General features: G+C 53.3%; 2 protein-coding genes and 1 long non-coding RNA gene across 3 annotated transcripts; 2 read left to right on the top strand and 1 right to left on the bottom strand.

Moving 5' to 3' along the window:
* The first annotated feature begins 2,928 nt into the window (after positions 1-2,928).
* Positions 2,929-23,548, top strand: LOC125400442 (bone morphogenetic protein 8B-like). Its single transcript, XM_087904644.1, has 7 exons — positions 2,929-3,467; positions 11,988-12,177; positions 12,567-12,715; positions 19,286-19,483; positions 19,890-19,969; positions 20,374-20,484; positions 21,990-23,548. Exons 1-7 carry the CDS (start codon positions 3,140-3,142, stop codon positions 22,137-22,139), a joined length of 1,206 nt encoding a protein of 401 aa, XP_087760770.1. The 5' UTR covers positions 2,929-3,139; the 3' UTR covers positions 22,140-23,548.
* Positions 12,525-13,654, bottom strand: LOC148122685 (uncharacterized). The gene is made up of 2 exons (XR_015737502.1): positions 13,487-13,654; positions 12,525-12,695 (listed from the first exon to the last, which is right to left on the bottom strand). It is a non-coding gene; the product is annotated as an uncharacterized LOC148122685 (long non-coding RNA).
* On the top strand, positions 13,671-15,406 carry LOC125400435 (succinyl-CoA:3-ketoacid coenzyme A transferase 2A, mitochondrial). Its single transcript, XM_048434499.3, has one exon. It carries the CDS (start codon positions 13,695-13,697, stop codon positions 15,252-15,254), a length of 1,560 nt encoding a protein of 519 aa, XP_048290456.3. The 5' UTR covers positions 13,671-13,694; the 3' UTR covers positions 15,255-15,406.
* Positions 23,549-23,964: the final 416 nt, after the last annotated feature.

The raw sequence follows: 23,964 nt of genomic DNA, 5'->3' as shown, positions 1-23,964 counted from the left end.
ATGAGTTGATCCAATGGCTGATGATGTCCCAGGTAGACAAAGTGCTTATGGATTCTTTTTATTTAAATATTATTGTTGCTGGGGGTTGAAGCATGAGCCTTGCTGGGTTATTATGTTCATTTGTTCTTTTATGATGCGTATCTGCGTCCTAAGAATATGACAAACTGGATTTTCTCAGCATTTAGGCAAGTGAGATACCCTTTGGGCCTTCAGGGGTCATTCATTCAGAGAGTCTCTGCAGTGCCTCTGCTCCGGGGCAGGCTCTGGGAGCCTGTGATAGGATAGAGCAGGGCCTTGGGTCATAAAATGCTACCCCAACTCCCCACTGCTACCCAGTGAGCAAGGTCTATGTGCCCTTCAGCTGACACAGTGAATACATTGGTAGAGACAGGTTAGGAAGATGGATGTGCCCATGCAGGTGGAAAAGGACTCGGGACAGTTGGTGATGTTCTGATGTAACCTAGACAACTGCTCTCAGCCCATGAAGCCATGCATTCACAGGAATGTCATCTGGGTTGTTTGGGAAACCACAAGTAGTCTCATGTGACAGTAGCAAGGTGTATGAGATAAGTGGTCATCTAGAATGGTGGAGGGGGTTGGCACCTGGCACCCAGGGATGATGCCAGTTCAACAAATGCTGGGCACCTGATCATATTGTGCCTGCCTGGTCCCTAAGATGTAGTCCTTGGAGAAACAAAACCATGATTCAATGAATTTGGAAGATGCTGAGTCAAAGCTAAACAGTTGTGAGCAAGATGGCATGCGAGGCAGAGGCAGGGGCTCTCTATGAGTTCCTGACTATATGAACTCCGTGAGTTCATAGCCAAAACTGTGTAGTAAGATTCGGTTTCAAAAACACAAAATGAAACAACAATTAATACATACTCATAAGAAGCATGTAACAAAATACATCAATAACAAAAATAAATCTAAAAGGTATCTCTACCCAAACAAAACATGTCCCTTTCCTCGTAGGGCTTAATGCTAGGTGCCAGGTGGACTCTCCCAAGGGTGTGTGCCGAGGACAGTGGCCCCCAAACTCATCTCATAGGAAAACTGAAAAAAATCAAAAGCAAGGAATATCAACATGTAAAATTCTGTTTTAAAAGTGAAATCCACAGCTACTGGTTGTATGCGGGCGCACGCATATGCAGACAAGTGAAGGTCAGAGGAAAACCTCAGATGTTTGCCCTTATCCACTGCCTCATTCGAGACCGGAATTTGTTGTTCATCACTGCCTATGCCGGGCTAGCTGGCCCTCCTGTTCCTAGGGATTCTCATGTCCTCCCCCCATCTTGCTATAGTAGGGTGGGGTGGGTAGAAAGCAATACAGCAAATGTGATCATTTTCTTATGTGGTAACTAATATACAAGGCTGAGAGCTTAGCTCAATGTTTGAGCATTCACTTAGCGTGTACATACAAGGCTCTGGATGCAATCTCCAGCACTAGAACACACACACACACACACACACACACACACACACAAAACCGTATGTCTCTGTCATCAAGACTTGCCCTGTGGATTCAGTCTTCCAAATAGCTTTCCAGACTCTTTTCCTATTCCACTGCTACACACACACACACACACACACACACACACACACACACACACTTTTACCTGACTCCAACATCAGCACCTAAGTCTCTCCTCCTCACTCCAACCCACACCTGCCTTCAGTATCTTGGCTCTGTCTCACCCAGTCACTTTCAAAGGCTACTTGGCATTGTCCGTTATCTTTGTGGGGTTTTGAAGTCCTATGGAAATTGATCTCTCGGTTTAGTTATAAGCCAGACTAGTGTGCGCTTGAGACACAACTGAAAAATTACATCAAGAATCTAATTGATATCTAAAACTTTGAAAAGATCACAGCAAGATTATTTTAGTGATCACACATTTATTTGAAATTTTATTTTGAATCCGCATTGGAGAATCCTTAATTGGTCAAAACCTACACGTAACATACTGCCCATTGGATCCTTTATGCCATAAAGGTTCTCAATCTTCCTAACGCTGAGACCCTTTCATACAAATCCTCATGTTGTAGTGACCCCCGACCATAAAATTACTTTCGTTGCTACTTCATAATCGTAATTTTGCTACTGTTGCGAGTCCTAATGTAAATATCTGATATTCTACCCATGTCTGTGGTTGAAAACCACTGTTTTAATGTCTCTCTCCTGGCAGCCCCTCCAGCAGCCACCCTTTGCCTGAAATCCCCAGTTCCACTGTTGTGCGACCCGTCGTAAGGTGTTTAAGTTCTTGTACCTCAGTTTCCCTCCTCCGGATTCCATAAGTGTCTGTCCCGGGTTTGTTCAGCAGCTATGTCCTCAGGGTCTGGCCGGAGCAAGCGGAAAGCCGGTGACCGAGTGCATTAGAGCGCGCGTCAGAGGAAGGCATCCGCAGGCTGCGCTCCCAGGACAGCGGGGAAGAAGCCTGGCAGGCGAGAAACTGGGAAGTCCGGGCCGTGACTGCTTCTGGCAACGGAATGTGCCCCACCCTCGCGGCATGGCTGGCATCCGCTCGGCCCCGACGGCCGGAACTATGGGCGCGTGCGGAGACGCATGACTCTGGGTCCTACCACAGCTCCCTGACTCAGGATCCTCTCCAACACTGAATGACCCGCCCCACATGGAACTACACGGCCCAGGGCGCAGGTGCCTCCTTCAGAGACCCCGACGTCTCTGCGCAGAGCCGGGCGTGTGTCCCGGCCGGCAGCTGAATGGGGACCAAGGACACCCCCGATGGCCTCTCCCCGAACCCATCCTCCCGATACCCACTTCGGGGTCGCACCCGTTGCTCCCACCACCCAGTGCAGCAGTAGCGGTACAGACACCCAGTGCACCTGGGTCCGTCCTCGGGCCCGCCCCCGAATCCCGATTGGGTTGGTCCAGGCAGGGGCGGGGCCGAGGAAGAGCTCCTAGGTCAAGGCACTCGAAGGCAAGTCGTGCTCCCGACACTCGCGGGTCAGCGCCCCGGGAGCCCACGTTGCTCTGCCGGTCCTTCAGACTCGGCGATCGCCTGCCGAGCGCGTGGTGCTCAGTCATTGCGGAGCTGCCAGCGATAGCTGCGAACTCAGGGGATCCTCTGCGCCATCCGGTCCCCGCCGTCGGGGTGTCTCTGGATGCGAGTCCCCTGAGATGGCTTCGCGCAGCGGTCTCTTCTGGCTGTTGGGCATGGCTCTGTGTGCTTTGGGTGGCGGCCACGGCCCGCGTCCCCCGTACGTCTTTCCCCAGCGTCGCCTGGGAGTACACGAGCGTCGAGATCTGCAGCGAGAGATCCTGGCGGTGCTCGGACTGCCTGAGCTGCCCCGACCCCGTGCGCCACCCGCCGCCTCCCGACAGCCAGCGTCCGCGCCGCTTTTCATGTTGGACCTGTATCACGCCGTGGCTGATGGCGATGACGACGGTGGGCTCCCGCAGCCCCACCTGGGGCGCTCCGACCTCGTCATGAGCTTCGTCAATATGGGTGAGTGAGAGGAGGGCCCGCGTGGCTGCAGTCTCCACGTGGAGAGTGCATGGCCACCTGTCTGGGAATAATGTTCCTAGTCACCTGTGTGGTCCTCCAGGAGTGTGAGGCCCTTGAAGCAGGGAAACACGGTGTAGCAGACACGAGCACGGAAAAGCGGAGACTACAGGGTCAGGACTGGAAGGTCTGAGGGCTATCGCGGATTCCCCGGGCGTTTGCCCACCAAGGCGCCCAGGAGTGGGAATCTGGTGATGCCCGGGTCCCCTAGGCCCAGGTCCTGGAAAACAGTTGGTTCTGGGAAGACTGATGAGTAAACAGAGGGCTATGGTACTGTCACTGTGATAAACGCAGCCCTCAAGAAAGGGACAAAGTTCAGTGTGGAACCTGTGGTCATATCATCAGAGTGACCAGAGCTGATCCTCACGCCCTGACGGCAGGTTCTTTCCGTGTAGCAGGAAGCGGGTGGGTGGGGTGTACTGTCAGGGGGTGGAGTGGACAGACTCAGACTGTGACTAGTCTTGTGGGCCTGGGCCCCACAGCTGGCCCTGGACTTGGCCGAGAGTGAATGTCCAGGCCAATGAATGACCCAAGGGGAGACTCTGACACTCTTCAATCTCCAAAGGTCTGACTCCCTTCTCTAGGTATCTCTTGACCTCAGGACCACTTTCTCCTACTAGTCTTTGTTGCATTTTTCCCAAACCTTTTATCTGTAACCACAAATATTTAGTTTGGGTCAGGTCCCTAGTCCGTCATCCCCCCCCTCCTCCCGCTCTCCCCCTCCACCCCGCTTTGCTTCTGTCTGTGTCAGGCAGCCTGGGCTGCAGCAGACACTAGGCTGCCTGAGCTGAGAGCAGGGGGAAGATGGACCTTGCAATTGCCACCAGTCCCTTGCACCCACTCATCCTTCAGGGGCCCATGGAACAGGCAAGGGCAGGGAGACACTGGCAGCTCGGAAACCACCTGAGAAAGGCCCAGGCTCATGGCTCTGCATCCAGTGCTCAGTTTTTGACATACTTTTCAGGGTGAGAAGAACTTTGTCAGCGGAGTGTAAGGGGCAGCAGCAGGTTTACAGTGCCATCAGCTCCTTGTTTCCTACCCGGAGGTAGGAAAAGGGGACACAGTCAAGCCTCTACTCTCCCATCTACTGTTGCTGGTGGCTAAAGTGGGGGAGAGCACAGTGAAGGACAAGACAGTTCTTAGCCAGCTCTGAAAGCCCACAGCCAGGAGGGCACTGCAGCCAGTGGGCTCTGGATACCACCTTCCTGCTTCAAGACCAGGCTTGGGTACTTAAGACAGACCACGTGTGGCTCTCCAGCCTCAGGAAGACTGACCGAGGGTGCAGGCATAGAAAAACTGACGAGAAAGTTGTTCAAGAATGTTCCCCCAGGGAACAAATGATCAAAATGAGTCACCACCCAGCCCATGCTCTTCTCCCCTCCCGCTCTGGGTCAGCATGAAGAGCCCCGGTGGGAACTGTTGCTGTGAATGGAGCAGTAGCCAGTACTGCAGAGCTGTAGCCAGTACTGCAATGCTCGCTCCACGCCACACATCGCTTCCCTCTGGGACCCTAGTAAATCCCTAGAGATGGCAAATGGATAGGCAGAGAGCCAGGGGAGGCTGGACCAGGGCCAGTGCCCGCTGATCCTCATCCCTGCTACCTGCAGCTCAGTTTCACACAAATGACAGCAAAATTCTCAAGTGAGCTAAGCATGGTGACTTGGGCTTGTAATCCCAGCACTCGGGAGACAGAGACAGGAGGATTGCTACAGCTTCAAGGCCAGTCTGGGCACCAGAGTGAGTCAAAACACATGTATAAACACAGAAAGAGGGCTTAAGGTAGGAATTTCCATATGTCTGTGTCTTCTGCACATTTAAACCTAGGTAGGAATGGATTCTAAAAGCCAACCAAAAGCTGCGCGTCCTGTGTTTAGGATTTCCTTCCAGTCCAAAAGATCTTTGGCCTTTCACACATTCTTCCATCTTTATTGGCCGCTAGCAACAGTACATGAGCTGTGTGGGAATCCCTGCTTTATGGACTCGGGTTAAATGGCTAGCCCAGGCCCACACACGTGTCTAAGGCCACATCCATAGTAATGGATTTCAAGTTGTGTTTCCTGCCATGTCACATTTACCTCCATTATTGCCCGAGTGTCCCAGTGGGATCTGTGGAATTAACAAGTAGGCTTTTGATTGGTGCAGACTCACTGTAGGCAATCCATCAGAGCGCTATTTTTATTTTGATGCGCTGGCCACACTAGTAAACTCTTCCATCTAGAGTGATTTTACCTGCTGATTACCAGGCTCCACGTCAGACCCGAATGCCTTCTGTTGGCAAGCCCAGGGCTGAGCCTGAGAGTTAGGGACCACTGGCAGCAGCATCATCCCAGGGTATCAATGTCTGTGACCCTGTGGGGCAGCGTGACAGCAGACTCCTGTCCCTGGTGTCCCTGTGCTCAGAGAAGGGAGAGCCCCAAGCTAAGTTGGTACTCTCAGCCCCGGACCCGACTCTTGTCCCCTCCCGATCCACCCTCAGTCCCTGCTGGTCTCTGCCATGCATCCTCCCTTCTGTGGGCCTCTGTCTCTGTCCGTGTCTGCTGCGATAGCATCAGAAAAACGAGATGCCTCCCAGCCCTGATCCTTGCTTCTGTTTCTTTGGCACCTGCTGGCCTCACAGCTCTGTTCCTGGGCTGGGTGGCCTCAGGCCTTCCTGTCCTTCCCAAGGGTGGAAAGGGGCAGGAAGGACGACAGCCCTGCCTGCTCATGTCTGTGAACAGGCAGACAGCTCTGTTCTGGATGGGGAAACTGAGGCACAACCATCACCAACAGGCAGAGCCCAGCAGGACCACATGGAGTCATCTGCACATGCGTCAGCCCCTTTCCCAGGAGTTTTTCTTTCCGAGGCCTCAGATGGCTGAGGGCAGGGGCAGCAATGAGCTATGGGGGCCAGATCTGAGGGCACGAGAGACCCGGCCTTGGTCCCGCTCTGTCCCTGCCAGCTATGTGACCTTGAGTGTGACACTTTCTCACCACTGACCTCAGGTCACTTCCTGTGGTCCTTTGCCAGGGAATTCCTTCATTTCTTCACTCACTCGCTCATTCATTCTTCCATCCCTCCCACAAATAGTCATGCAGTACCTACTATGCGCCAGTCTTGGCTCCTGGTTCCAGTTGCTGGGGAAGTCACACTGAACAGGCAGACACTGCCTGTGTCCTTTCAGAGATGATCTTACAGTGGGGGAGACAATACATGTGTCATGAAGGTGGTTGTAGGGGATGCCGTATACCCACTAAATCCCCAATTTGGAAACAAGAGGACCTGAGAAGGGCTGGGTCGAGGGGCTTCTAACCTGGGACTCACTCAGAGAATTCCTATCTTGACGCCATGCCGACTCTCACTGTGATCTGGCCTTTCCTGGCTCCCCTCTCTGAGCCTCAGTTTCCCCTTCTGTGAAATGGAGCTACTCATCTTTAAGGGGCTTCCAGGGCCGCGTGAGATGACAGCAGCACCGACTACATGGCCAGACCTCACATCTGTTCCTGCATTTGCGTTCACAGTGCTGGTTCAGGAGAGCGAGGCTTGGAGAAGGCTGGTGATATTCCCAATGCCACACAGCAGTTCGTCTGCGCCCTGTGCTTATGCCCTCCATGTAGGCTCCATGGAGGTCCTTAGCCGGGGGTCTGTCTTGTCCCTAGGTGCTGTAAGAACTATTGTATTAGTCTAAATGTGAGTTATTCTGTAAGCTGCCACTCCTGTTCATAAAGTGCTCCTGAGTTCACAGAAGTGTCACGTGCTCATCATATAAAATACAAGCTGCTTGAAATCGGGGGCTTCTATGGGATCCCCAGTTTTACTAGACAGTCCCTCAGTGCTCTGTAATTCCTATTGGCAAAGATTCATTTGACCTGTTTTATTTAAAAGTTTTTAATTGTGTATGCACTGTGTGTGTATGTGCATACACATTCATGTGTGGGGGCATATGTGTGTACACAGGTGCACATGCTTATGGGGGAGCAAAGCTGACATTTGGTGTTTTCCTCAATTGCCCTCACTTTATCTATTGAGATAGGGTCTGTCTCAGAGCCCCGAGTGCACCGCTTTTACAGAGTTTAGCTAGCCAGCTTGCTCTGCAGATCCCGCCTCTGCTACCCGAGTGCTGGGATTACAGGCAGCCACCTTGCCTGCCCAGCTCTTTGCCTTGGTGTGGGGATCTGAACTGCCATCCTCACATTTCATGGCAAATCCTTTACCACCGAGCACATCCCCAGTCTTTGTTTCTGGTCTTATTTTTTTTGACTTGAATGCTATTGATTGAATAGCCCATAATGCATTCATATTAATTTATTATTAATAGATATTTGGCTTTTTCTGCCTGTCAGATTTGGGACCACAGTCAGCCTACATCTTCCTTGGCACTAGAGAAACTGAACGATATAAAAATGGCCAAATTAGATTCTCCATGGCTCTCACCCCACCATGTGCTACAGCTGTGGTCAGGTGCTCAGGGCAGACTGGCAGAGGGGAAGGAGACAGCCCAGTGGAGTCAGGGAGCACTAGGAGCTGCATCAGGCGTGACACCAGCAGTGCTCCCGACAGCCAGCAGTGCTCCCGACAGCCCGTGTTCCGTGGGACCCAGCAGGAGGAAGGTGGCTTTAGCCGGCATTCGAGGGTTCTTGGGGACAGAAGATGCTGAAAGTCACCTACACCTCACTATATCACCTGTTAAACTTCCAGGTCCACTCACTTTCATGGCTGTGAGTCTGAAAGTCCTTGTTAATGGACCTTGAGTTCATGTGTGACTTTGGCATAGAACCCTTTCTCCACCTCAGTTTCCCCTCTCTGAACCTCAACTCTGAAGACCTCAGTTCTGACCCAAGCTGTGCTCACCTTACTGATGGGGATTCCTCTAGGGATGAGTCATGGGGTGGAGGGCACACTCCAGCCACCCTCTCCCAGAAGCCACCTCCCCTCCCCCAGGCAAGAAGGGCTGTGTCATCATGGACCACATTCTTAAGTTTCTTCCGGAGGAATCGCACCCTTGCTCACATCTCCTGGGATGTGGTGGCCCTGTTGGGTGTTGTCTTTTAATTTGGGGTCTGGACCAGTAATTATGTGTGCAGAGCTGTTTACGAAAACGGCCTGTGAAGAAAGTCAGTGCGGAGACTCAGCTGAAAATACCCCAGGAGTGATCCTGGGCCTCGGCACAGTGCTGAGGCTCCTGGTGGGAGAAATTCCCTCAGGTGCAGAATGCACAGGTCACTAACCCCAGGCCCCACCCTCCTCTGAGGTCCTGCACGAGCCCAGGAGCCCAGGGTCTTGTAAGTCTGGTGTGGGCCCCTCAGCCTTTGTACCAACTGCATAGGGCAGTCGTGTCCAGCCCCTCCTCCTCAGGACCTGGAAACCTGTCCCCACCCTCAAAGGCCCCACCAGGAAAGGAAACAAATGTCACAGCAAGTGCAGACATCAGTGACCTCTGATGGAGACTCCTGTGACATGGTTGTCACTCAGATCAGCGACAGACCCCAGCCCCAGGAGCTGTGAGTGGTGGACACTGAGCCAGCGTCCTGGGGAAGAAGAGAAGTCCGCTCTCTCTGTCCCCTGAACAGACTGCCATCCGTCCACCAGCCATGTGCAGCTACTGCCCTAAAGAGCTCACTATCTAAAGGGGACACAACCCGCTGGCACAAGGGAAGGGGACAGACCCAGAGCCTGGTCACACTCCACCACTGAGGGAAGTCAGTGAAGCAAATCAAGCAACGAGGAACCTGGAGCCAGGAACTGCAGTAGAGATCACAGAGGAACGCTGCTCACTGGCTTGCTCAGCTTGCGTTCTTATACAGCCAGGACTACCTGCCAAGGGGCTACACGACCCACAGTGGGTTGGCTCTTTCCGTATCAATCATTAATCAATACAGTACCCTACTGGCTTTCCTACAACCTGTCTCAATTGTGATGCCCTCTTCTCAGATAACTGCAACTTGTATCAAAGTGACGTAAAACTAACCAGCACAGGGAACCGTGGAACCAAATACAGCTTTTTCTGTGCCCCGGGCATTGCTTTTTGTGTGTCTTCCCATGGTTTTGCCAAGCATGTCTGGGATTCTTGCACCGAATGGTCAATTGACTCAGCTTTGCAGAATGTTGTGTAGACAGCATTGCTGTCCATACTGCAGGTCTCCCCTGTTGACAGTTACCTGTATGATCTTACCTGTTAGGTTCTCAAAGGTCGTACTGACCCTATGGAAAGCATCCAAACCCTCTCCTCCATCGTTTTTGAACCCATGATCCCTTCTATTTCTTAATACCACCTACAAACAAATGATATTCCCTAACTGGCTTTGGCTTGTGTGTGTGTGTGTGTGTGTGTGTGTGTGTGTGTGTGTGGTGGGTAATGGTGTGAGATCCCACATTTACAAGATTTTTTTTAAACCATCTCATTGTATCTCTCCTCCTCCTCCTCTTCTTGAGACAGAGTCTCACTATGTAACCCTGGCTGTCCTGAAATTCACTCTGTAGACCAGGCTGACTTGAACTCACAGAGATCCACCTGCCTCCACTTCCCGAGTGCTGTGATTAGAGGAGTGTGTCACCATCTGGCCCTCCCTTGTTTGTCAAACCTCACTAGGACTGAGCTTAACTGTCTTGTTCACTTAGATGTTGCCGCCACCTATGGCAGCTGTGCAGAAATGAGCAGAGAACTACATCTGTCAGAGAAAGACACCAAACAAACCTTGTTCTGATTGTAAAACTTCAAAGACAAGCTGAGGTGTTGTGGGACTCTATCCTTCCCACCCTGGTCTGGGGCTGCATGCATAGAGGCAAACCTGTCACCCAGCCCACCCCAGCCCTGTTGTGTGTCAGTCACTGCAGACTTGGGTCCTCACAGAAAGATAGGAAATTGTCTTCAGGTTTGCTCTGATAGTTCAACCTGGTGCTTTGTAGAACCTGGCTTGCAGTCAGCAAGCCTGTTGGTCACAGAAGGAATTGCTAACGACTTGGAAACACATAATTAAAATCTGTTAGGTTTGGGGAATACGCTGGGCTGCTTCAACCCCTGTTTACTGGAAACAGATTTTTGGCATTTGGCAGTGAAAGCAGGGGCTGGGTGGTGGAAGCACACTTTTTCAATCTCAGCACTTGGGAGGCAGAGGCAGGTGAATCTCTGTGATTTCTAGGCCAGCCTGTCTACAGAGGGAATTCCAGTATAGAAAGGGCTACACAGAGAAACCCTGTCCTGAAAAACAAAAGAAAGAGAGAGAGAGAGAGAGGAAGAAGAAGGAAGGAAGGAAGAAAAAAGGAGGAAGGAGGAAGGAAGGAAGGAAGGAAGGAAGGGAGAGAGAAAGAAAAAGAGAAAGAGAGAGTGAAAGAAAAGAAGGAAGAAGAAAGGAGGAAGGAAGGAAGGAAGAAAAAAAGAAAAAGAAGGAAAGAAGTAAGAAAGGAAGGATGTGAAAGGAGACTCCCCTGAATATTCTTCCCTGGGCATCTCTGTGCTGCTGGGCAAATGTGGGATATGTTCTTCAGATTTGGTCTCTGCCCTGTTGGCTGTACCCACCCTGGGCCTCACCTCAACTGTCACCCCATCCTATCCTCCCCTCGCCATCATGGGGACTTGTAGTTGGTCTCAGACTATGTGGCTCCCACTGGTCAGAGAACAGCATTGTTCCTAGCCCCGAGCTCCAGCTTACTGCAGATAGGCCCCGCTTAACTCATGGCTTCACCCCACAATAAGTCTGTGGACAGCAGTCCCTCCCCAGTGCACCCCATCTCTCCGCTGCTTAGAGTACCCTTTGCCATCTGCTCCCCACCCTCTGAGGCCTGTTTAAGCTCAAGTCTTCCAAGAAGCCTGTTTGGACCTCAAAACGCAGTGGGGCAGACTTCTCCAGCGGTCGAGGGCCAGTCCAAGAGTTTGCCATCCTACTTTTGATTTTTAATACTTTCTACTTCTCTTCTTCCACTTTCCTTCTGTACCCTAGAGGGGACGTGGGTCCTGTCTCCTGGTTGCTGGCACTTGGTGTCCCTCCCTTTCCTAAGGTCCTTCTGCTGCTGGCCTTGTAATGCGGCCTGAACTCGGCACATCCCTTTCCCAGGACACCGAGGAAATTCGAACACAGAACTAACAGTTCAGCTCAGCTGTCAGATCTGAGCTCCCCCATCCCACCTTCTCCTCAAGGGCAGGCCCTGAGAGTCCTCTGTCCCACTGAAATTCAGCCAGTTACGTCCCTGTAGACAGGGTTTTCCCCTGAACTGTGCTAATTTTCTGCCTTGGGAGCAATGTCCATCTCGCTGTTGGCCTAGCAGCTCTAAGAGGAGGCATCGTGATTCATCAGTGGGACCAGGACCCTGCTGAGCACTTGCTGAGTTTCCCACTACACCACCTCCTGGGGCCTGGTGTGCTCCCAGAGCAGACCACAAGCTGTGTGTATAGCAGGAGTAGCCCCCAACCAGGCACCACAGGGAGCCCTACTCTGAGCACAAGCCATCCTGGTTCCCAATAATGACCTCATTCCCACTTTGTCTTCCAGTGGAGCGCGACCATACCCTGGACTACCAGGAGCCACACTGGAAGGAATTCCGCTTTGACCTAACCCAGATCCCTGCTGGGGAGGTTGTCACAGCTGCTGAGTTCCGGATATATAAAGAGCCCAGCACCCACCCGCTCAACACAACCCTCCATGTCACTATGTTCGAGGTGGTCCAGGAGCGCTCCAACAGGTATCTTCCCTCTGCCCAGGTACCCACCCCACTCATGGTTTCATGGTCTAGGCTCTGGCAGGGCCTGACCAGAGGATGCATTTCCCAGAAAGGAAAGGGGGCCTCCTGGGAGAGGCACCTCAGACACGAGAAGGGGGCTTGGCCTTGACCTCTGCACTGCCACTAAGACCGTGGAGTCCACATAGGCCACAGCTGAGCCGGTGTACCATCAGCGCATGGACACAGTAAAATGTCCAGGGTTGGTTATCAGTGAATTGTGGTACCAGAGGAGGCCAGACCAGAGCCGAGCAGGGAAGAGGCTTCGAAAGTGGTCCCCCAGGCAGGCATAAGATGCAGGCAGGCAGGCATGCGACCTCAGCCCTTGGTTAATTGTTCTTTCATGTCCACAGGGAGTCTGACTTGTTCTTTTTGGATCTTCAGACATTCCGATCTGGGGACGAGGGCTGGCTGGTGCTGGACATCACGGCAGCCAGTGACCGCTGGTTGCTGAACCACAAGAAGGACCTGGGACTCCGCCTCTATGTGGAAACCGAGGATGGTGAGGTTCCTGGGCTTAGCAGGGAGCTGCCCTGGGTGTCCTGGGAGGGGGTTCCAGCCCAGGCTGCCATCCTAATACACGGAGCCCTCTCACTGGGCCATGCTTGGCCTTTCTTGAGGACTCAGTGTGTAGTGGTGAGGTCCTGGACACCGGGAGGCCCCAGCCAGGGCTGCCTTCCTGAGGCTCCTAATAGTGATTGACCTCCCAAGAGCCAGCTCCAGCATCCAATGGGGTGGGGTACTTTCATGGGCAGCAGACCTCCACTCTGAGAGGTTCTGTACTAGGAAGGAGAAGTGGGGGACCCGCACCCCAGGTTCTTAGTGCAGAGCCTGGGTTATCCCTGCTCTGCAGTGTTGTAGCTCAGTACCCGAGCCTCAGTTTCCCCGTCTACACAGGTTTACAGCCACTGCTTCACTCTCAGGGTTTTCATGCCTTTGAGGTGGGGCAGTGAGGGCAGAAAGGACAGCAGGGCAGGAGACTGGCCTGTCTGGGGTCCAGCAAAAGGCTGGAGGGATAGCTTGGAAGGAGAGGGGCAGAGCGGTGGCAGGGCTCACTCTGAGTTAGGGAAAGCTGGCAAGGTACTTGGAAAGTTTCGATCAGTTTAACAACAGTGGGTGACATATGCGACTGTGGCTTTAAAAGACCCAGCTAACTTCAGCCCCTCAAGGAATCCTAACCCCGCCCCCAGATGAGCTTTCCCGGGGTACTATGAGAAGAAGGGGTGGTGGCGGACTGGACCCAGCACAGGCAGTCAGATGTCAGCAGCATTACCAAGGAGTGTCTATCCAAGATGTTGTGAGACAGGTCAGGCGACAGGGATGGCCAAGGGTGTCCTCAGGCAGAGTGTGACCCATGGCGATCCCAGTGAGTGTCCTCCCTTCTTTGTGACGCAGCACTGAGGTGGCATCGGGCAGCTCACAGGGTGCACCAGGCCTTTCCCGCTCTGTCCGGGTCTTGGGAGCCCCGTGGCCTGTAGGCGATGGCGGCGCTGAGGCTTCTGGCATGGGCGCTTCCGCGCGGGGTCTCCATCTGCCGCCCACCGCCCGCGCTGCCCCACCGCCTTGTCCTCCGCTTTGCTAGCGACCGCTGCGGACGGGTCCACTTCTACACGGACCCTGTGCAGGCGGTGGAGGGCGTCAAGGATGGGGCGACCGTCATGCTCGGAGGCTTCGGGCTCTGTGGCATCCCCGAGAACCTGATCGGCGCTCTGAAGACCAAGGGCGTGAAGGACCTGAATATCGTCAGCAGCAACGTGGGCGTGGAGGACTTCGGCCTGGGCATCTTGCTGGCCTCTAAGCAGGTCAGGCGCGTGGTGTGTTCGTACCTGGGGGAGAACACGCTGTGCGAGAAGATGTACCTGTCGGGCGAGCTGGACCTGGAGATGACGCCGCAGGGCACCCTGGCCGAGCGCATCCGCGCAGGAGGCGCGGGCGTGCCCGCTTTCTACACGCCTACGGGCTACGGCACGCTGGTGCAGGAAGGGGGCGCCCCGATCCGGTACTCGCCAGATGGCCACCTGGTCACCCTGAGCCAGCCGCGGGAGGTGCGCGAGTTCAAGGGCCGCCACTACCTGCTGGAGCACGCTATCCGCGCAGACTTTGCCATGGTCAAGGGCTGGAAAGCCGACCGTTCGGGCAACGTGATCTTCCGGGGCAGCGCGCGTAACTTCAACGTGCCCATGTGCAAGGCCGCGGACATCTCTGTGGTGGAGGTGGAGGAGATCGTGGACGTGGGCTCTTTCCGCCCAGAGGACATCCACATCCCCAACATCTACGTGGACCGTGTGATCAAGGGGCCGAAGTATGAGAAGCGCATCGAGCGCCTGACCACGCGCGACAGCCAGCCCGCAGCCGCGAGCAAGCAACAGGACTCCATCAGGACGCGCATTATCAAGCGCGCAGCTCTCGAGTTCGAGGACGGCATGTATGCCAATCTGGGCATCGGGATCCCTGTCCTGGCCAGCAACTTCATCAGCCCCAAGATGAAAGTCTACCTGCACAGTGAAAACGGGGTCCTGGGCTTGGGCCCGTTCCCCTTGAAAAATGAGGTGGATCCCGACATCATCAACGCGGGCAAGCAGACGGTGACCGTGATCCCTGGGGGGTGTTTCTTCGCCAGCGATGACTCTTTTGCCATGATCCGCGGAGGACACATCCAACTGACCATGCTCGGTGCCATGCAGGTTTCCAAATACGGTGACCTGGCCAACTGGATGGTGCCAGGAAAGAAAGTGAAGGGCATGGGCGGAGCCATGGACTTGGTATCGGGTGAAACCAAAGTGGTGGTCACCATGGAGCACTGCACCAAGACAAAGCAACCCAAGATCTTGGAGAAATGCACCATGCCACTGACTGGCAAACGCTGCGTGGACCTCATCATCACCGAGAAGGCCGTGTTTAAGGTGGACCCAAAGAAGGGGCTGACGCTGGTGGAGCTGTGGGAGGGCACGTCGATGGATGACCTCAAGGCCACCACAGCCTGCGCCTTTAGTGTGTGCCCCAACCTCAAGCCCATGCAGCAGATCAAACCTGATGCTTGAGGAGCCCTGACCCCTCCCTCCAGGGCTGGTTTGCGGAGGAGTTAGCGACCACGGGGACATCTGACCTGTGTGCCACGGGCTCCTCGGACTTCCTGCTGCCAGATGGTATCTTCTCAAGAGCCGAGTGATTTTAATTAAAAATCCTAAGCCGAGCCTGTGTGTCCGGTGCCTAACTAAAGCCCTCTGCTGACACCATGGAGGAGACTGGATGGCATCTCCCAGTTTCTGTGACCTTCACATACAAGGTTCCAGAGCATCCCCTGACAGGTCTCAAGACCAGTGCTGCTTCTCATAACTGAATCATGAACCGTAGAGAAAAGCAAAGGGCGGGAAGGAATCCAGAGTTTACCTGGTGCCACGAAATGCAGAGCTAGGGTCTGTGAGCAGGGGGAGCCCTGGTTTCTCTTCCTGGGCCCTTGTTTCTGCTCCTAATTTTGTTGCCCCGAGTCCGAGTCCGCTGACACCTGACTTCTTCCTGGGAGCAGCTTATGTGTCCCTAGAAGGGAGGCAGGCCTATAGGGTGTGGCCTGTGGGAGGAGACTGAGGGAAGCTGATTGGTGCTGTTTCTCTGCCTGGAATACCCACTGGATGTAAACAGTGTCCCAGCATGTCTCTGAAGAGGCCCAAGCTTAGCACATGGATGAATTCTTACCTAGTGAGCTGCAGTGTCTCCTGTTGCCCCTACCACACTGACATTCTGTCCGGGAAGTCCACTGGCCTCCCTTCCTAACTCCAATATGGCATCTTGGGGTCTGTCATTCTGAATCTGTAATCTCACAGTGAAAGTGAAAAAAGTTACATAGGTGTGTGTGTGTGTGTGTGTGTGTGTGTGTGTGTGTGTGTGTGTGCGCGTGCGCGCTCTGAGAAATCATGCCCTCTGCCATTCTCTTCTGTCCAGAGCTGGGAAGCCTGGTGGCCTTCGACCAGATAGAGTTCTGTCTGATGATGGGGATCGAGGAGCAGAGCTGACAGGGAAGGTGCTCTCCGATTCAGGCGAGGACACCTCCTCTGGGCCCATCAGATACAAAACTCTGGAAAGAGCAGCAGCAGTTCCTGTGGGCTTCTGCCCCACCTCACTGGGTCTCTGCCTTGTGCTGGGCAGGGTAGGAGTTGCTTGGCTCTGCAGCTGCTTGCGCCAGACCTAGAACAGTTGATGCCCTCTCTGGGTCTTAGTTTGTGTGCCCCTAAAATGGAAACCTTGGCTTAGCTGTATCCATGGGCTCCCAGCACAACTCACCTTGCCTTGGGAGCCTCCAGAGGTCTCCAGCACCCATCCCAGCTAGCTTTGAGGAGTTCAGCCAAGAACTGCTCTGTGTCCAGCAGAGCCTAGAAGACCAGTTACATAAAAGGAAAGCAAACGTGGCTGAGCCTGGAACACTGATGGCCTCTGTGTTCCGCAGAAGCCAGGCCTCTGGGACTCCACAGTAAGTAGCAGGGACACAGACCCTGTCCTGGGCCCAAGCCTGCCCCTTGTGTCATTCACAGGGCCTGACACTGTGGGCCCTTACAGCTCCCAGCTGCTCCGTCCTCCCCGTGTGGGGCCCTGGGGCCCTTGCTATCTTTCCCTCTGCCTGAGGCTCTGCCTTCTCACACTACCTGCTTCCCACCAGCCTCACTCTGGACCCCATTCCTCCTGCCTGACCTCACCCGAGTCTCTTCCGGGCCACGCCTGCAGCCCACGCCCCTTGTCCCACAGCTCTCAGTCCTGGGATGGAGACTCAGGCCTCGCACATTTGTTAGTAGCAGGTGAAATCATAGGTCAAAGGTTGCATTGATGAGCTTTTATTTCAAGTGGCAGGTGGACATCTGGAGTCCAGTCCAGATGTGGAGCGTGGAGTCCAGCTGCCTGAAGGGCTGAACTTGGAGTGGACTGTCCACCACAGGTAGACACTGGCCTTGACTTAGTGTGTGACGAAGAGCCTGGTAGAGTGCAAACGGAGCACACAAACCTGAGTGTGCATGCACGTATGAGTGTGTTCTGTTTTGTTGCAGTTTGTGTTGGGATTATACCTAAGGTTTCATGCTCCACTCCAGACAGGCTCCACTCCTGAGCTGTGGCCTCAGCCCTTTGGGCTCTTTTACCTCCTTCCAGTTTTGGGGTAGAACCCAGAGTGCTGAGTATACTAAGTGAGAACACTGAGTCACATTAGTGTCTATATATACAAGCACGTACATGTGTGCATCAGTGCTTGTAACATGTCAACTGAACAATGGTGCTGTGTTTAGTGGTAGATAACATGAGCATTGTTGGGCTTTGGTGTAGGAATCTCACACGGGCACCAAAGGAAATGGTTCTGAGCCCTGTTATGGCACCGGAAGGATCCTGACTGCTGGTGGGAGATGAACCCACCTGAGCTGCTGTGTGGGGGCCATTACTATGCAGAACGATTGTTGGTTGTTATACTGTTAGAGTTTTTGATTGGCTTCTCAGGACTTTCTATTATTCTTGTTTTGTTTTTTAAGATCATTTTACTTTATGGGTATGGGCATTTTGCCTGCATTCACAGATACGTGCATCCCATACATGCCTGGTGCGATGGATCCCCTGGAACTAGATCTATCTGCATAGTTGCGAACTGCCTGCCATGTGGGTACTAGGAACTGAACCCAAGTCCTCTAGAGGAGCAGTCAGTGCTCTTAACCACTGACCCATCTCTCTAACCCTTTTTAATTTATTCTTTGAAAAGTTCATACATGTATGCAATGTGTTTTGATCATACCCTCCCACCACGACCTACTTTTTGGTTTTTCAAGACAGGGTTTCTCTCTATAACAGCTCTGTCATGGAACTCGCTTTGTCGACCAGGCTGGCCTCTAAGTCAGAGATCCACCTGCCTCTGTCTATCAAGTGCTGGGATTAAGGGTTTGCACCTTTACCTGGTCACTATCTATTTCTAATTTCTCTAGTGCCTCCCTGTCTGATTCCCAACCTCATGGTCTCCTCTTTCTGTTGCTCTTGATAACCCAGGTTCTGTTGCTGCTGCCCATCCGCCCATGGGTGTAGGGCCATCCTCAGTGGTGCAGGCAACCTACCAGTAGCCACATCTGTTTGGTTTTTTGTTTTGAAAAACAGGCTTTCATGTAGCCCACGCTGGCCACCAGCTCAGTGTATGGCAGAGGATAACCTTGAACCCCTCTGCTTCCTGCCTCTCCCTTCTAAGTGTTCCCAGACTGGGTCACCATGCCAGCTTACTGGAGTGCTTCTGCAGTTAGAAAGGACAGGGCCACTGTTGGGACCACCTGCAAAGCTGGAGCTGGTGCTGGAGGCTTTGCTCCCCTAGGTTCACTGTACTGTGGGGGCATCTGCAGTCCTTAGTGGATCAGGGGACCCCCTGTAGGCTCCACTCTTCCCGTGGACAAACTCCCTGTCTGGCTCCCTGAAGCCCCTCCCTTTCTTTGAAGCCATCGGCTGGCCTGGAGAATACAACACCAGCACTGGATTGAGCCTGATGTGAACTGAACCCAGGACTTTGTGACTGTTCTGACCTCTGGCCCTGCTTAGTCTGGGACCCTGGTTGTGGGCATCAGTGGGCATCAGGGCAGTGAATGTTCTGTCCTTGGATGATCAAGCTTGCCAGACTGGGAGGATAAGCCCTAGCAATGTCCATGCTGAGGCAGCCATGAGCTGCAGGTCGTGAACCCCACGTTCTAGTCCCCAGAAAGTGCAGGATGAAGATGGGACCCGGGTGTTAGATCACAGGACCAAGGGAGTCCGGTCCTAAGCATCACCAGCAGAGGACTCTGCTCATCTCTGAGTGACTGTGACTTGGGATACAGTGATGACAGCCTGAGGAAATTAATGGGCGGAACCCTTGACACCTGCCAAATGTTCCCTGTCTATGTTAGGGTATGCCTGTGGCTGCTGAGGTCCCTGTCCCTGCCACCTCAGACCTGCTGACTCCAGATGAGAAAATAGGTTCATAGATGCCACACCACCATCCACAAGTCAGTCAGTTTCTCTCTCTCTCTCTCTCTCTCTCTCTCTCTCTCTCTCTCTCTCTCTCTCTCTCATCTCTATCTCCATCTCCCAGGGCACAGCATGGATCCTGGCCTGGCAGGTCTGCTGGGACAACAGGCACCACGCTCCAGACAGCCTTTCATGGTTGGTTTCTTCAGAGCCAGCCGGAACTCTGTGCGGGCCCCTCACGTAGTGAGGCCACAGAGGAAGAAGAGGCAGCTAAATAAAACCATCCAGATGCAGCGCTTGAACAAACACCTAGGAATCTTTGGTGAGGGTCAGGCTGGGATCTGATTGAGGCTTCCTTTTCAGGCCGAGTTCTTCCAGTCTGTCAGCTATGTCTTATTAGAGCCCCTTGACCTTAGGGCTGTGCCAGGCAGGGAGGGTGGGCTGGCCAGGCAGGGAGGGTGGGCTGTGCCTAGAAGGGAGGGTGGGCTGTGCCAGGCAGGGAGGGTGGACTGTGCCAGGCAGGGAGGGTGGGCTGGCCACTGAGGGCTCTTGAGCTGGGTCATGGCCTGAGCAGGGATCCAGATTAGAACTTGTGATTCCAATGGTTTAGTTTCCTGTTGTCCTCCACTTGAAAATGTGCCTGTTAATGCCACCCTGACACTGGGAGTACCCATGGCAAGTGCAGAGTGGAACCCCTGAATAGACTTGGTACCTTTTTGTCCCTGCAGATGATGGCCACAGCTCCCAAGGCAGAGATGTTTGCCATAGGCATGAGCTCTACGTCAGCTTCCAGGACCTCGGCTGGCTGGTAATGTCTGCTTCTCCTCTCTGAATGCCACCTGAAGAGCCTGGTGTCTCCGGGGAGGGGATGGAGCTACTGTGCCTTTAACTGTGCATTATAGCCGTGAAAACAGAGGCCACCTGAGCCCTCTGCCCAGTAAACTGTCAACGCTAGAATGGGGAAACTGAGGCTGGGTGGGCGGGGCCTTTGTGCTCTTCCTGCCACAGCTGCTGCAGGAGGCATGGGGGCAGCTGTGGAGGACACAGCAGGGGAGGGCGAGGCCTGGGGTCACACCTGCCTGCTGAGGGGATGAGGGGACGGGTGGGGGGGGCGGGCTCACAGCCTCAGGTCACCCTGTGACAGGAGTTGTGCCAATGGTCTTGGAAGGACACACTGATGTAACTCACCTCTTCCCCCCCCCCCCCCAACAGGACTGGGTCATCGCCCCCCAAGGCTACTCAGCCTATTACTGTGCAGGAGAATGCAATTACCCACTGGGCCACCGAATGAACTCTACCAACCACGCCACCATGCAGGCCCTGGTCAGTATCACAGTGACCTTGGGGCCCAAGGGACTCAACAGGCTTTGGGGTGGAAAGAACAGTGGCAAAGGGAACTTTCTCTGCAATCTTCGCCATGAAGTTTGGTTTCTGGCCCTCAGTAAATGTTGCTCACATGGGTGTTTCTGGACAGACACCTGAGCACATGTGCACTGCCCATGCCCGGGTGGGAACCTGTGGACTTGTGTGGGGCCCAGACTAACAGTTAGCCTCTGAAGTCAGACTGAGGCATGCACACACACATGGGTGCCCACTGGGGGCTGTCATGCCCCAAGTGCCCTGTGTATCCTGGTAGCTCTGTCCTCTCTGATATTCTGTGTGCTCAACCATCCTGCCTGACTCAGTGGCTCACGAACCCTCAGCTCTTTGGGGACCTGGCTCCTCCTGGACGTACTCCCCACTTCTCTCCTGGCTGGTCTCTCAGGTTGTAGTACTAATGAGTGGCAGTCTGGGCCACTCAGTGATGGAAGAAGTTGCTAGAAGGAAGGCAATAACAACTGCCATCTATTTGTGCTTGAGGAGCCTGGTGTTAAGACTTCCTTCAAGAATATTTTGTCTAGAATCCTAGCACCCAGTGACCCTGGCTTTGTTTACCCAATAGACAATTGTGCCTAATGATGTGCTACAGCAGTGGTTCTCAACCTGTGGGTCACAACCCTTTTAGGTTAAACATCAGGTATCCTGCACACCAGATATTTACAATTCCTAGCAGTAAAAATTACAGTTACAAAGAGGCAATGAAGTAACTTGTTGGCTGGGGGTCACAACAAGATGAGAAACTGTCTTAAAGGACCATAGCAATAGCAAGGGTGAGAACCACTCTAGAGTGAACATCACAGTTAAGAGCTGCTTTGAGTCATTGTTAAGGTGGCCTTTCACAAAGGGCACTGGTCTTTGCTGGATGCCTGGAGCCACTGTCCTGAGAGATGCTCAGCCTGATGGAGGAATGGGCACCCGTTTCAAGCTTAGTGCCACCATCAGACACCCAAGGGGACTCCACGCAGCCTGCTTATCACCTGTAAAGACAGCCTTGCCTCCGAAGTTGAGCTACATCAAGCAGGGGAAAGAGTCTTCGAACTTACCCATTTGTACCAGCAAGGTTTCTAGTTCAGTCTGCAAACAGAGGCTGCCCCTTCCACAGCTGACACCTCCCTGGTGGGAATGTAGTAAAGCAGAGAGCCATTCTGAGCAGTAAGACCCCAGAAGGTGACCCATGGCACTCAGTGCTGGGGACCAGTAAGCTTGAGTATTGGCAGAAGTGGAGGCAACAGTGGCCCAGGGGCTGAGAGCGCCAAAGGGTTGTGTATCCGTCCTCCAAGTCAGCTGCCTGGGCTGCCTTGAGGATAGTGGGCAGGGCAGTGCAGGGAGAGGCCCCTCTAGCTGCGGTGGAACATGACCTTGGACTGGTGGAAGGGGCTAAAATCTTGTAGTGGGTGGGAACTGGGACCATCAGGTTCATGTCCCGATCTGCATCCCCTCCCTACCAGATACACCTGATGAAGCCAGAAGTCATCCCCAAGGTGTGCTGTGTACCCACCGAGCTGAGTGCCATTTCTGTGCTCTACTATGACAGAAGCAACAACGTCATCCTACGCAAGGAGCGCAACATGGTGGTCCAGGCCTGCGGCTGCCACTGAATCCACAGCCTGCTGCCATCACCCTGGTTAGCCCCCTGGCCAGGAAATGAAATGAATAGATCCTATCAGATCCAAGGCCAAGGTGGAAGGTGGGGCTTTCAACTCAGGTCCTTGTTCTGCCCTTTCACATGCTTGGCCCTCTCCTGGCCCCTCTGTTCCCTTCCTCTGCCTGAGGGTGGGAAGATGGTCCTGGTTATAATCCTGGTGACCTACCTGAGTCCCCAAGCAATAGCCCATCTCTGCCCCTCCCCCAGGAGCATCTATTAAACATCCTTTGGGATGGGCACAGAAGTCTAATTTGCCCACCTATTCATGAGGACTGCTGGCTCAGACTGATTTGAAAACAGAGCTCTAAATGGACCTCGGGCTCTTTTAGTATCCACCAGAGGCCTTAGGTGTGTGCAGACATGACCAACTCCCTCCATTACTCCATAGCCTGTGCCTTGGAGGTTTAAAACGAGATTTCTGGAGAAGAGTTATTAAGAAACATGGGAAAGCCAGGAATAGTGATATACACTTAGTACTCGGGAGACTGGGGCAGGATTACTATGAGTTCAAGGGCAGCCTAAAATATATTTCAAGATCTTTCAAAAAACAAAGACAACAACCAAGCAAAACCCTAGTGTATTTATGGATCTCAGTAACTAAACCTCTGGTCACAGACAGGCATAGGAGACCAACTGATGAAAAATCTGTTGTGGATTTGACATCCGGATTCAGCCACTGCCATTAAAGGAAATGCCAGCAGTTTCTTGGTCCACAGTCCTCATTTCTGCCTTTATGCAGCCATCACAGGCAGGCACACAACTTGGCAATAGCCAGAAAAATAAAACTGTGCTGTCGTGGAGCCGGAGCAAAAGTGTCATGGGCAAGATTACCCCGGAAGAGAAGCCAAGGAGCCTCAAGGAGAGAGGCCCCTTCAGGTGCTCACGGTCCATGCAGCGGCGGGTGGCAGGGCAGGGGTTGCATGGTGAGGATGGGAAGCAGCACAGCTATGCTGCGGGGCATTCTCACCCAGGCCCCAGAGCCGCGCTGGACTCCTGCCTGGCAGAGGACTATGACTTCAGCCCCAGCTATCCTTCCAGAGCTGTCTTCCCTGAAAACCCCAGCACACTGAGGCGTGGTACTCTACTGCTGATAGCCAAGGCACGACAAGCTCCACCCGACTTCCGTTTTGCCAGTTGGATGATCTTTGGCAGAGGTTTGGTTTTTCTGTGCAGGGTTTCTGACAGCTAATCTTAGTTGTCAAGTTGACACCTGGGAAGAGGGACTCTCCAATGAGGAATTGCCTCCATCAGATTGGCACATGGGCACACCTGTGGGACATTTTCTTAATGGAGGAAAGCCCAAGTCAATGTGGGCAGTATCATTCCTGAGCAGGTTCTATAAGAAAACTGTGTTCCTCCATGGTTTCTGTTTCAGTTTCTGCCCTGACTTCCCTCAATGATGAACTATATGATGTAGAAGTATAAGCCAAATAGGGGCTGGAGAGATGTCTCGGTGGTTAAGAGCACTGGCTGCCTTTCCAGAGGACCTGGGTTCAATTCCCAGTATCCACATGGCAGCTCACACTTGCCTGTAACTCAGTTTCAGGGACTCTGAAACCCTTACACCAATGCACATTTAAAAAAAAAGAAGAAGAAGAAGAAGTATAAGCCAAACAAGCAAAACCTTTCCTCAAGGGTTCCAATATGTCTCTCTGTCCTCAGCTGCCTCCAAGCCTCAACTCTTCCGGCTATCAGTGAAAAAGGTCACAAAGACAGCAACTCCCCCTCTCTTGGCACTCTTTGCTAAGTTCTTTGCTTGGTTCTAGAACAAGTCCTAA

This window comes from Myodes glareolus, chromosome 3 (assembly GCF_982192425.1).
Source record: "Myodes glareolus chromosome 3, mMyoGla1.1, whole genome shotgun sequence".
In the NCBI taxonomy this organism is placed as follows: Eukaryota; Metazoa; Chordata; class Mammalia; order Rodentia; family Cricetidae; genus Myodes; species Myodes glareolus.
The sequence above is the reverse complement of the archived record's forward strand: the minus strand, read 5'-3'. Positions and strand labels throughout refer to the sequence as shown.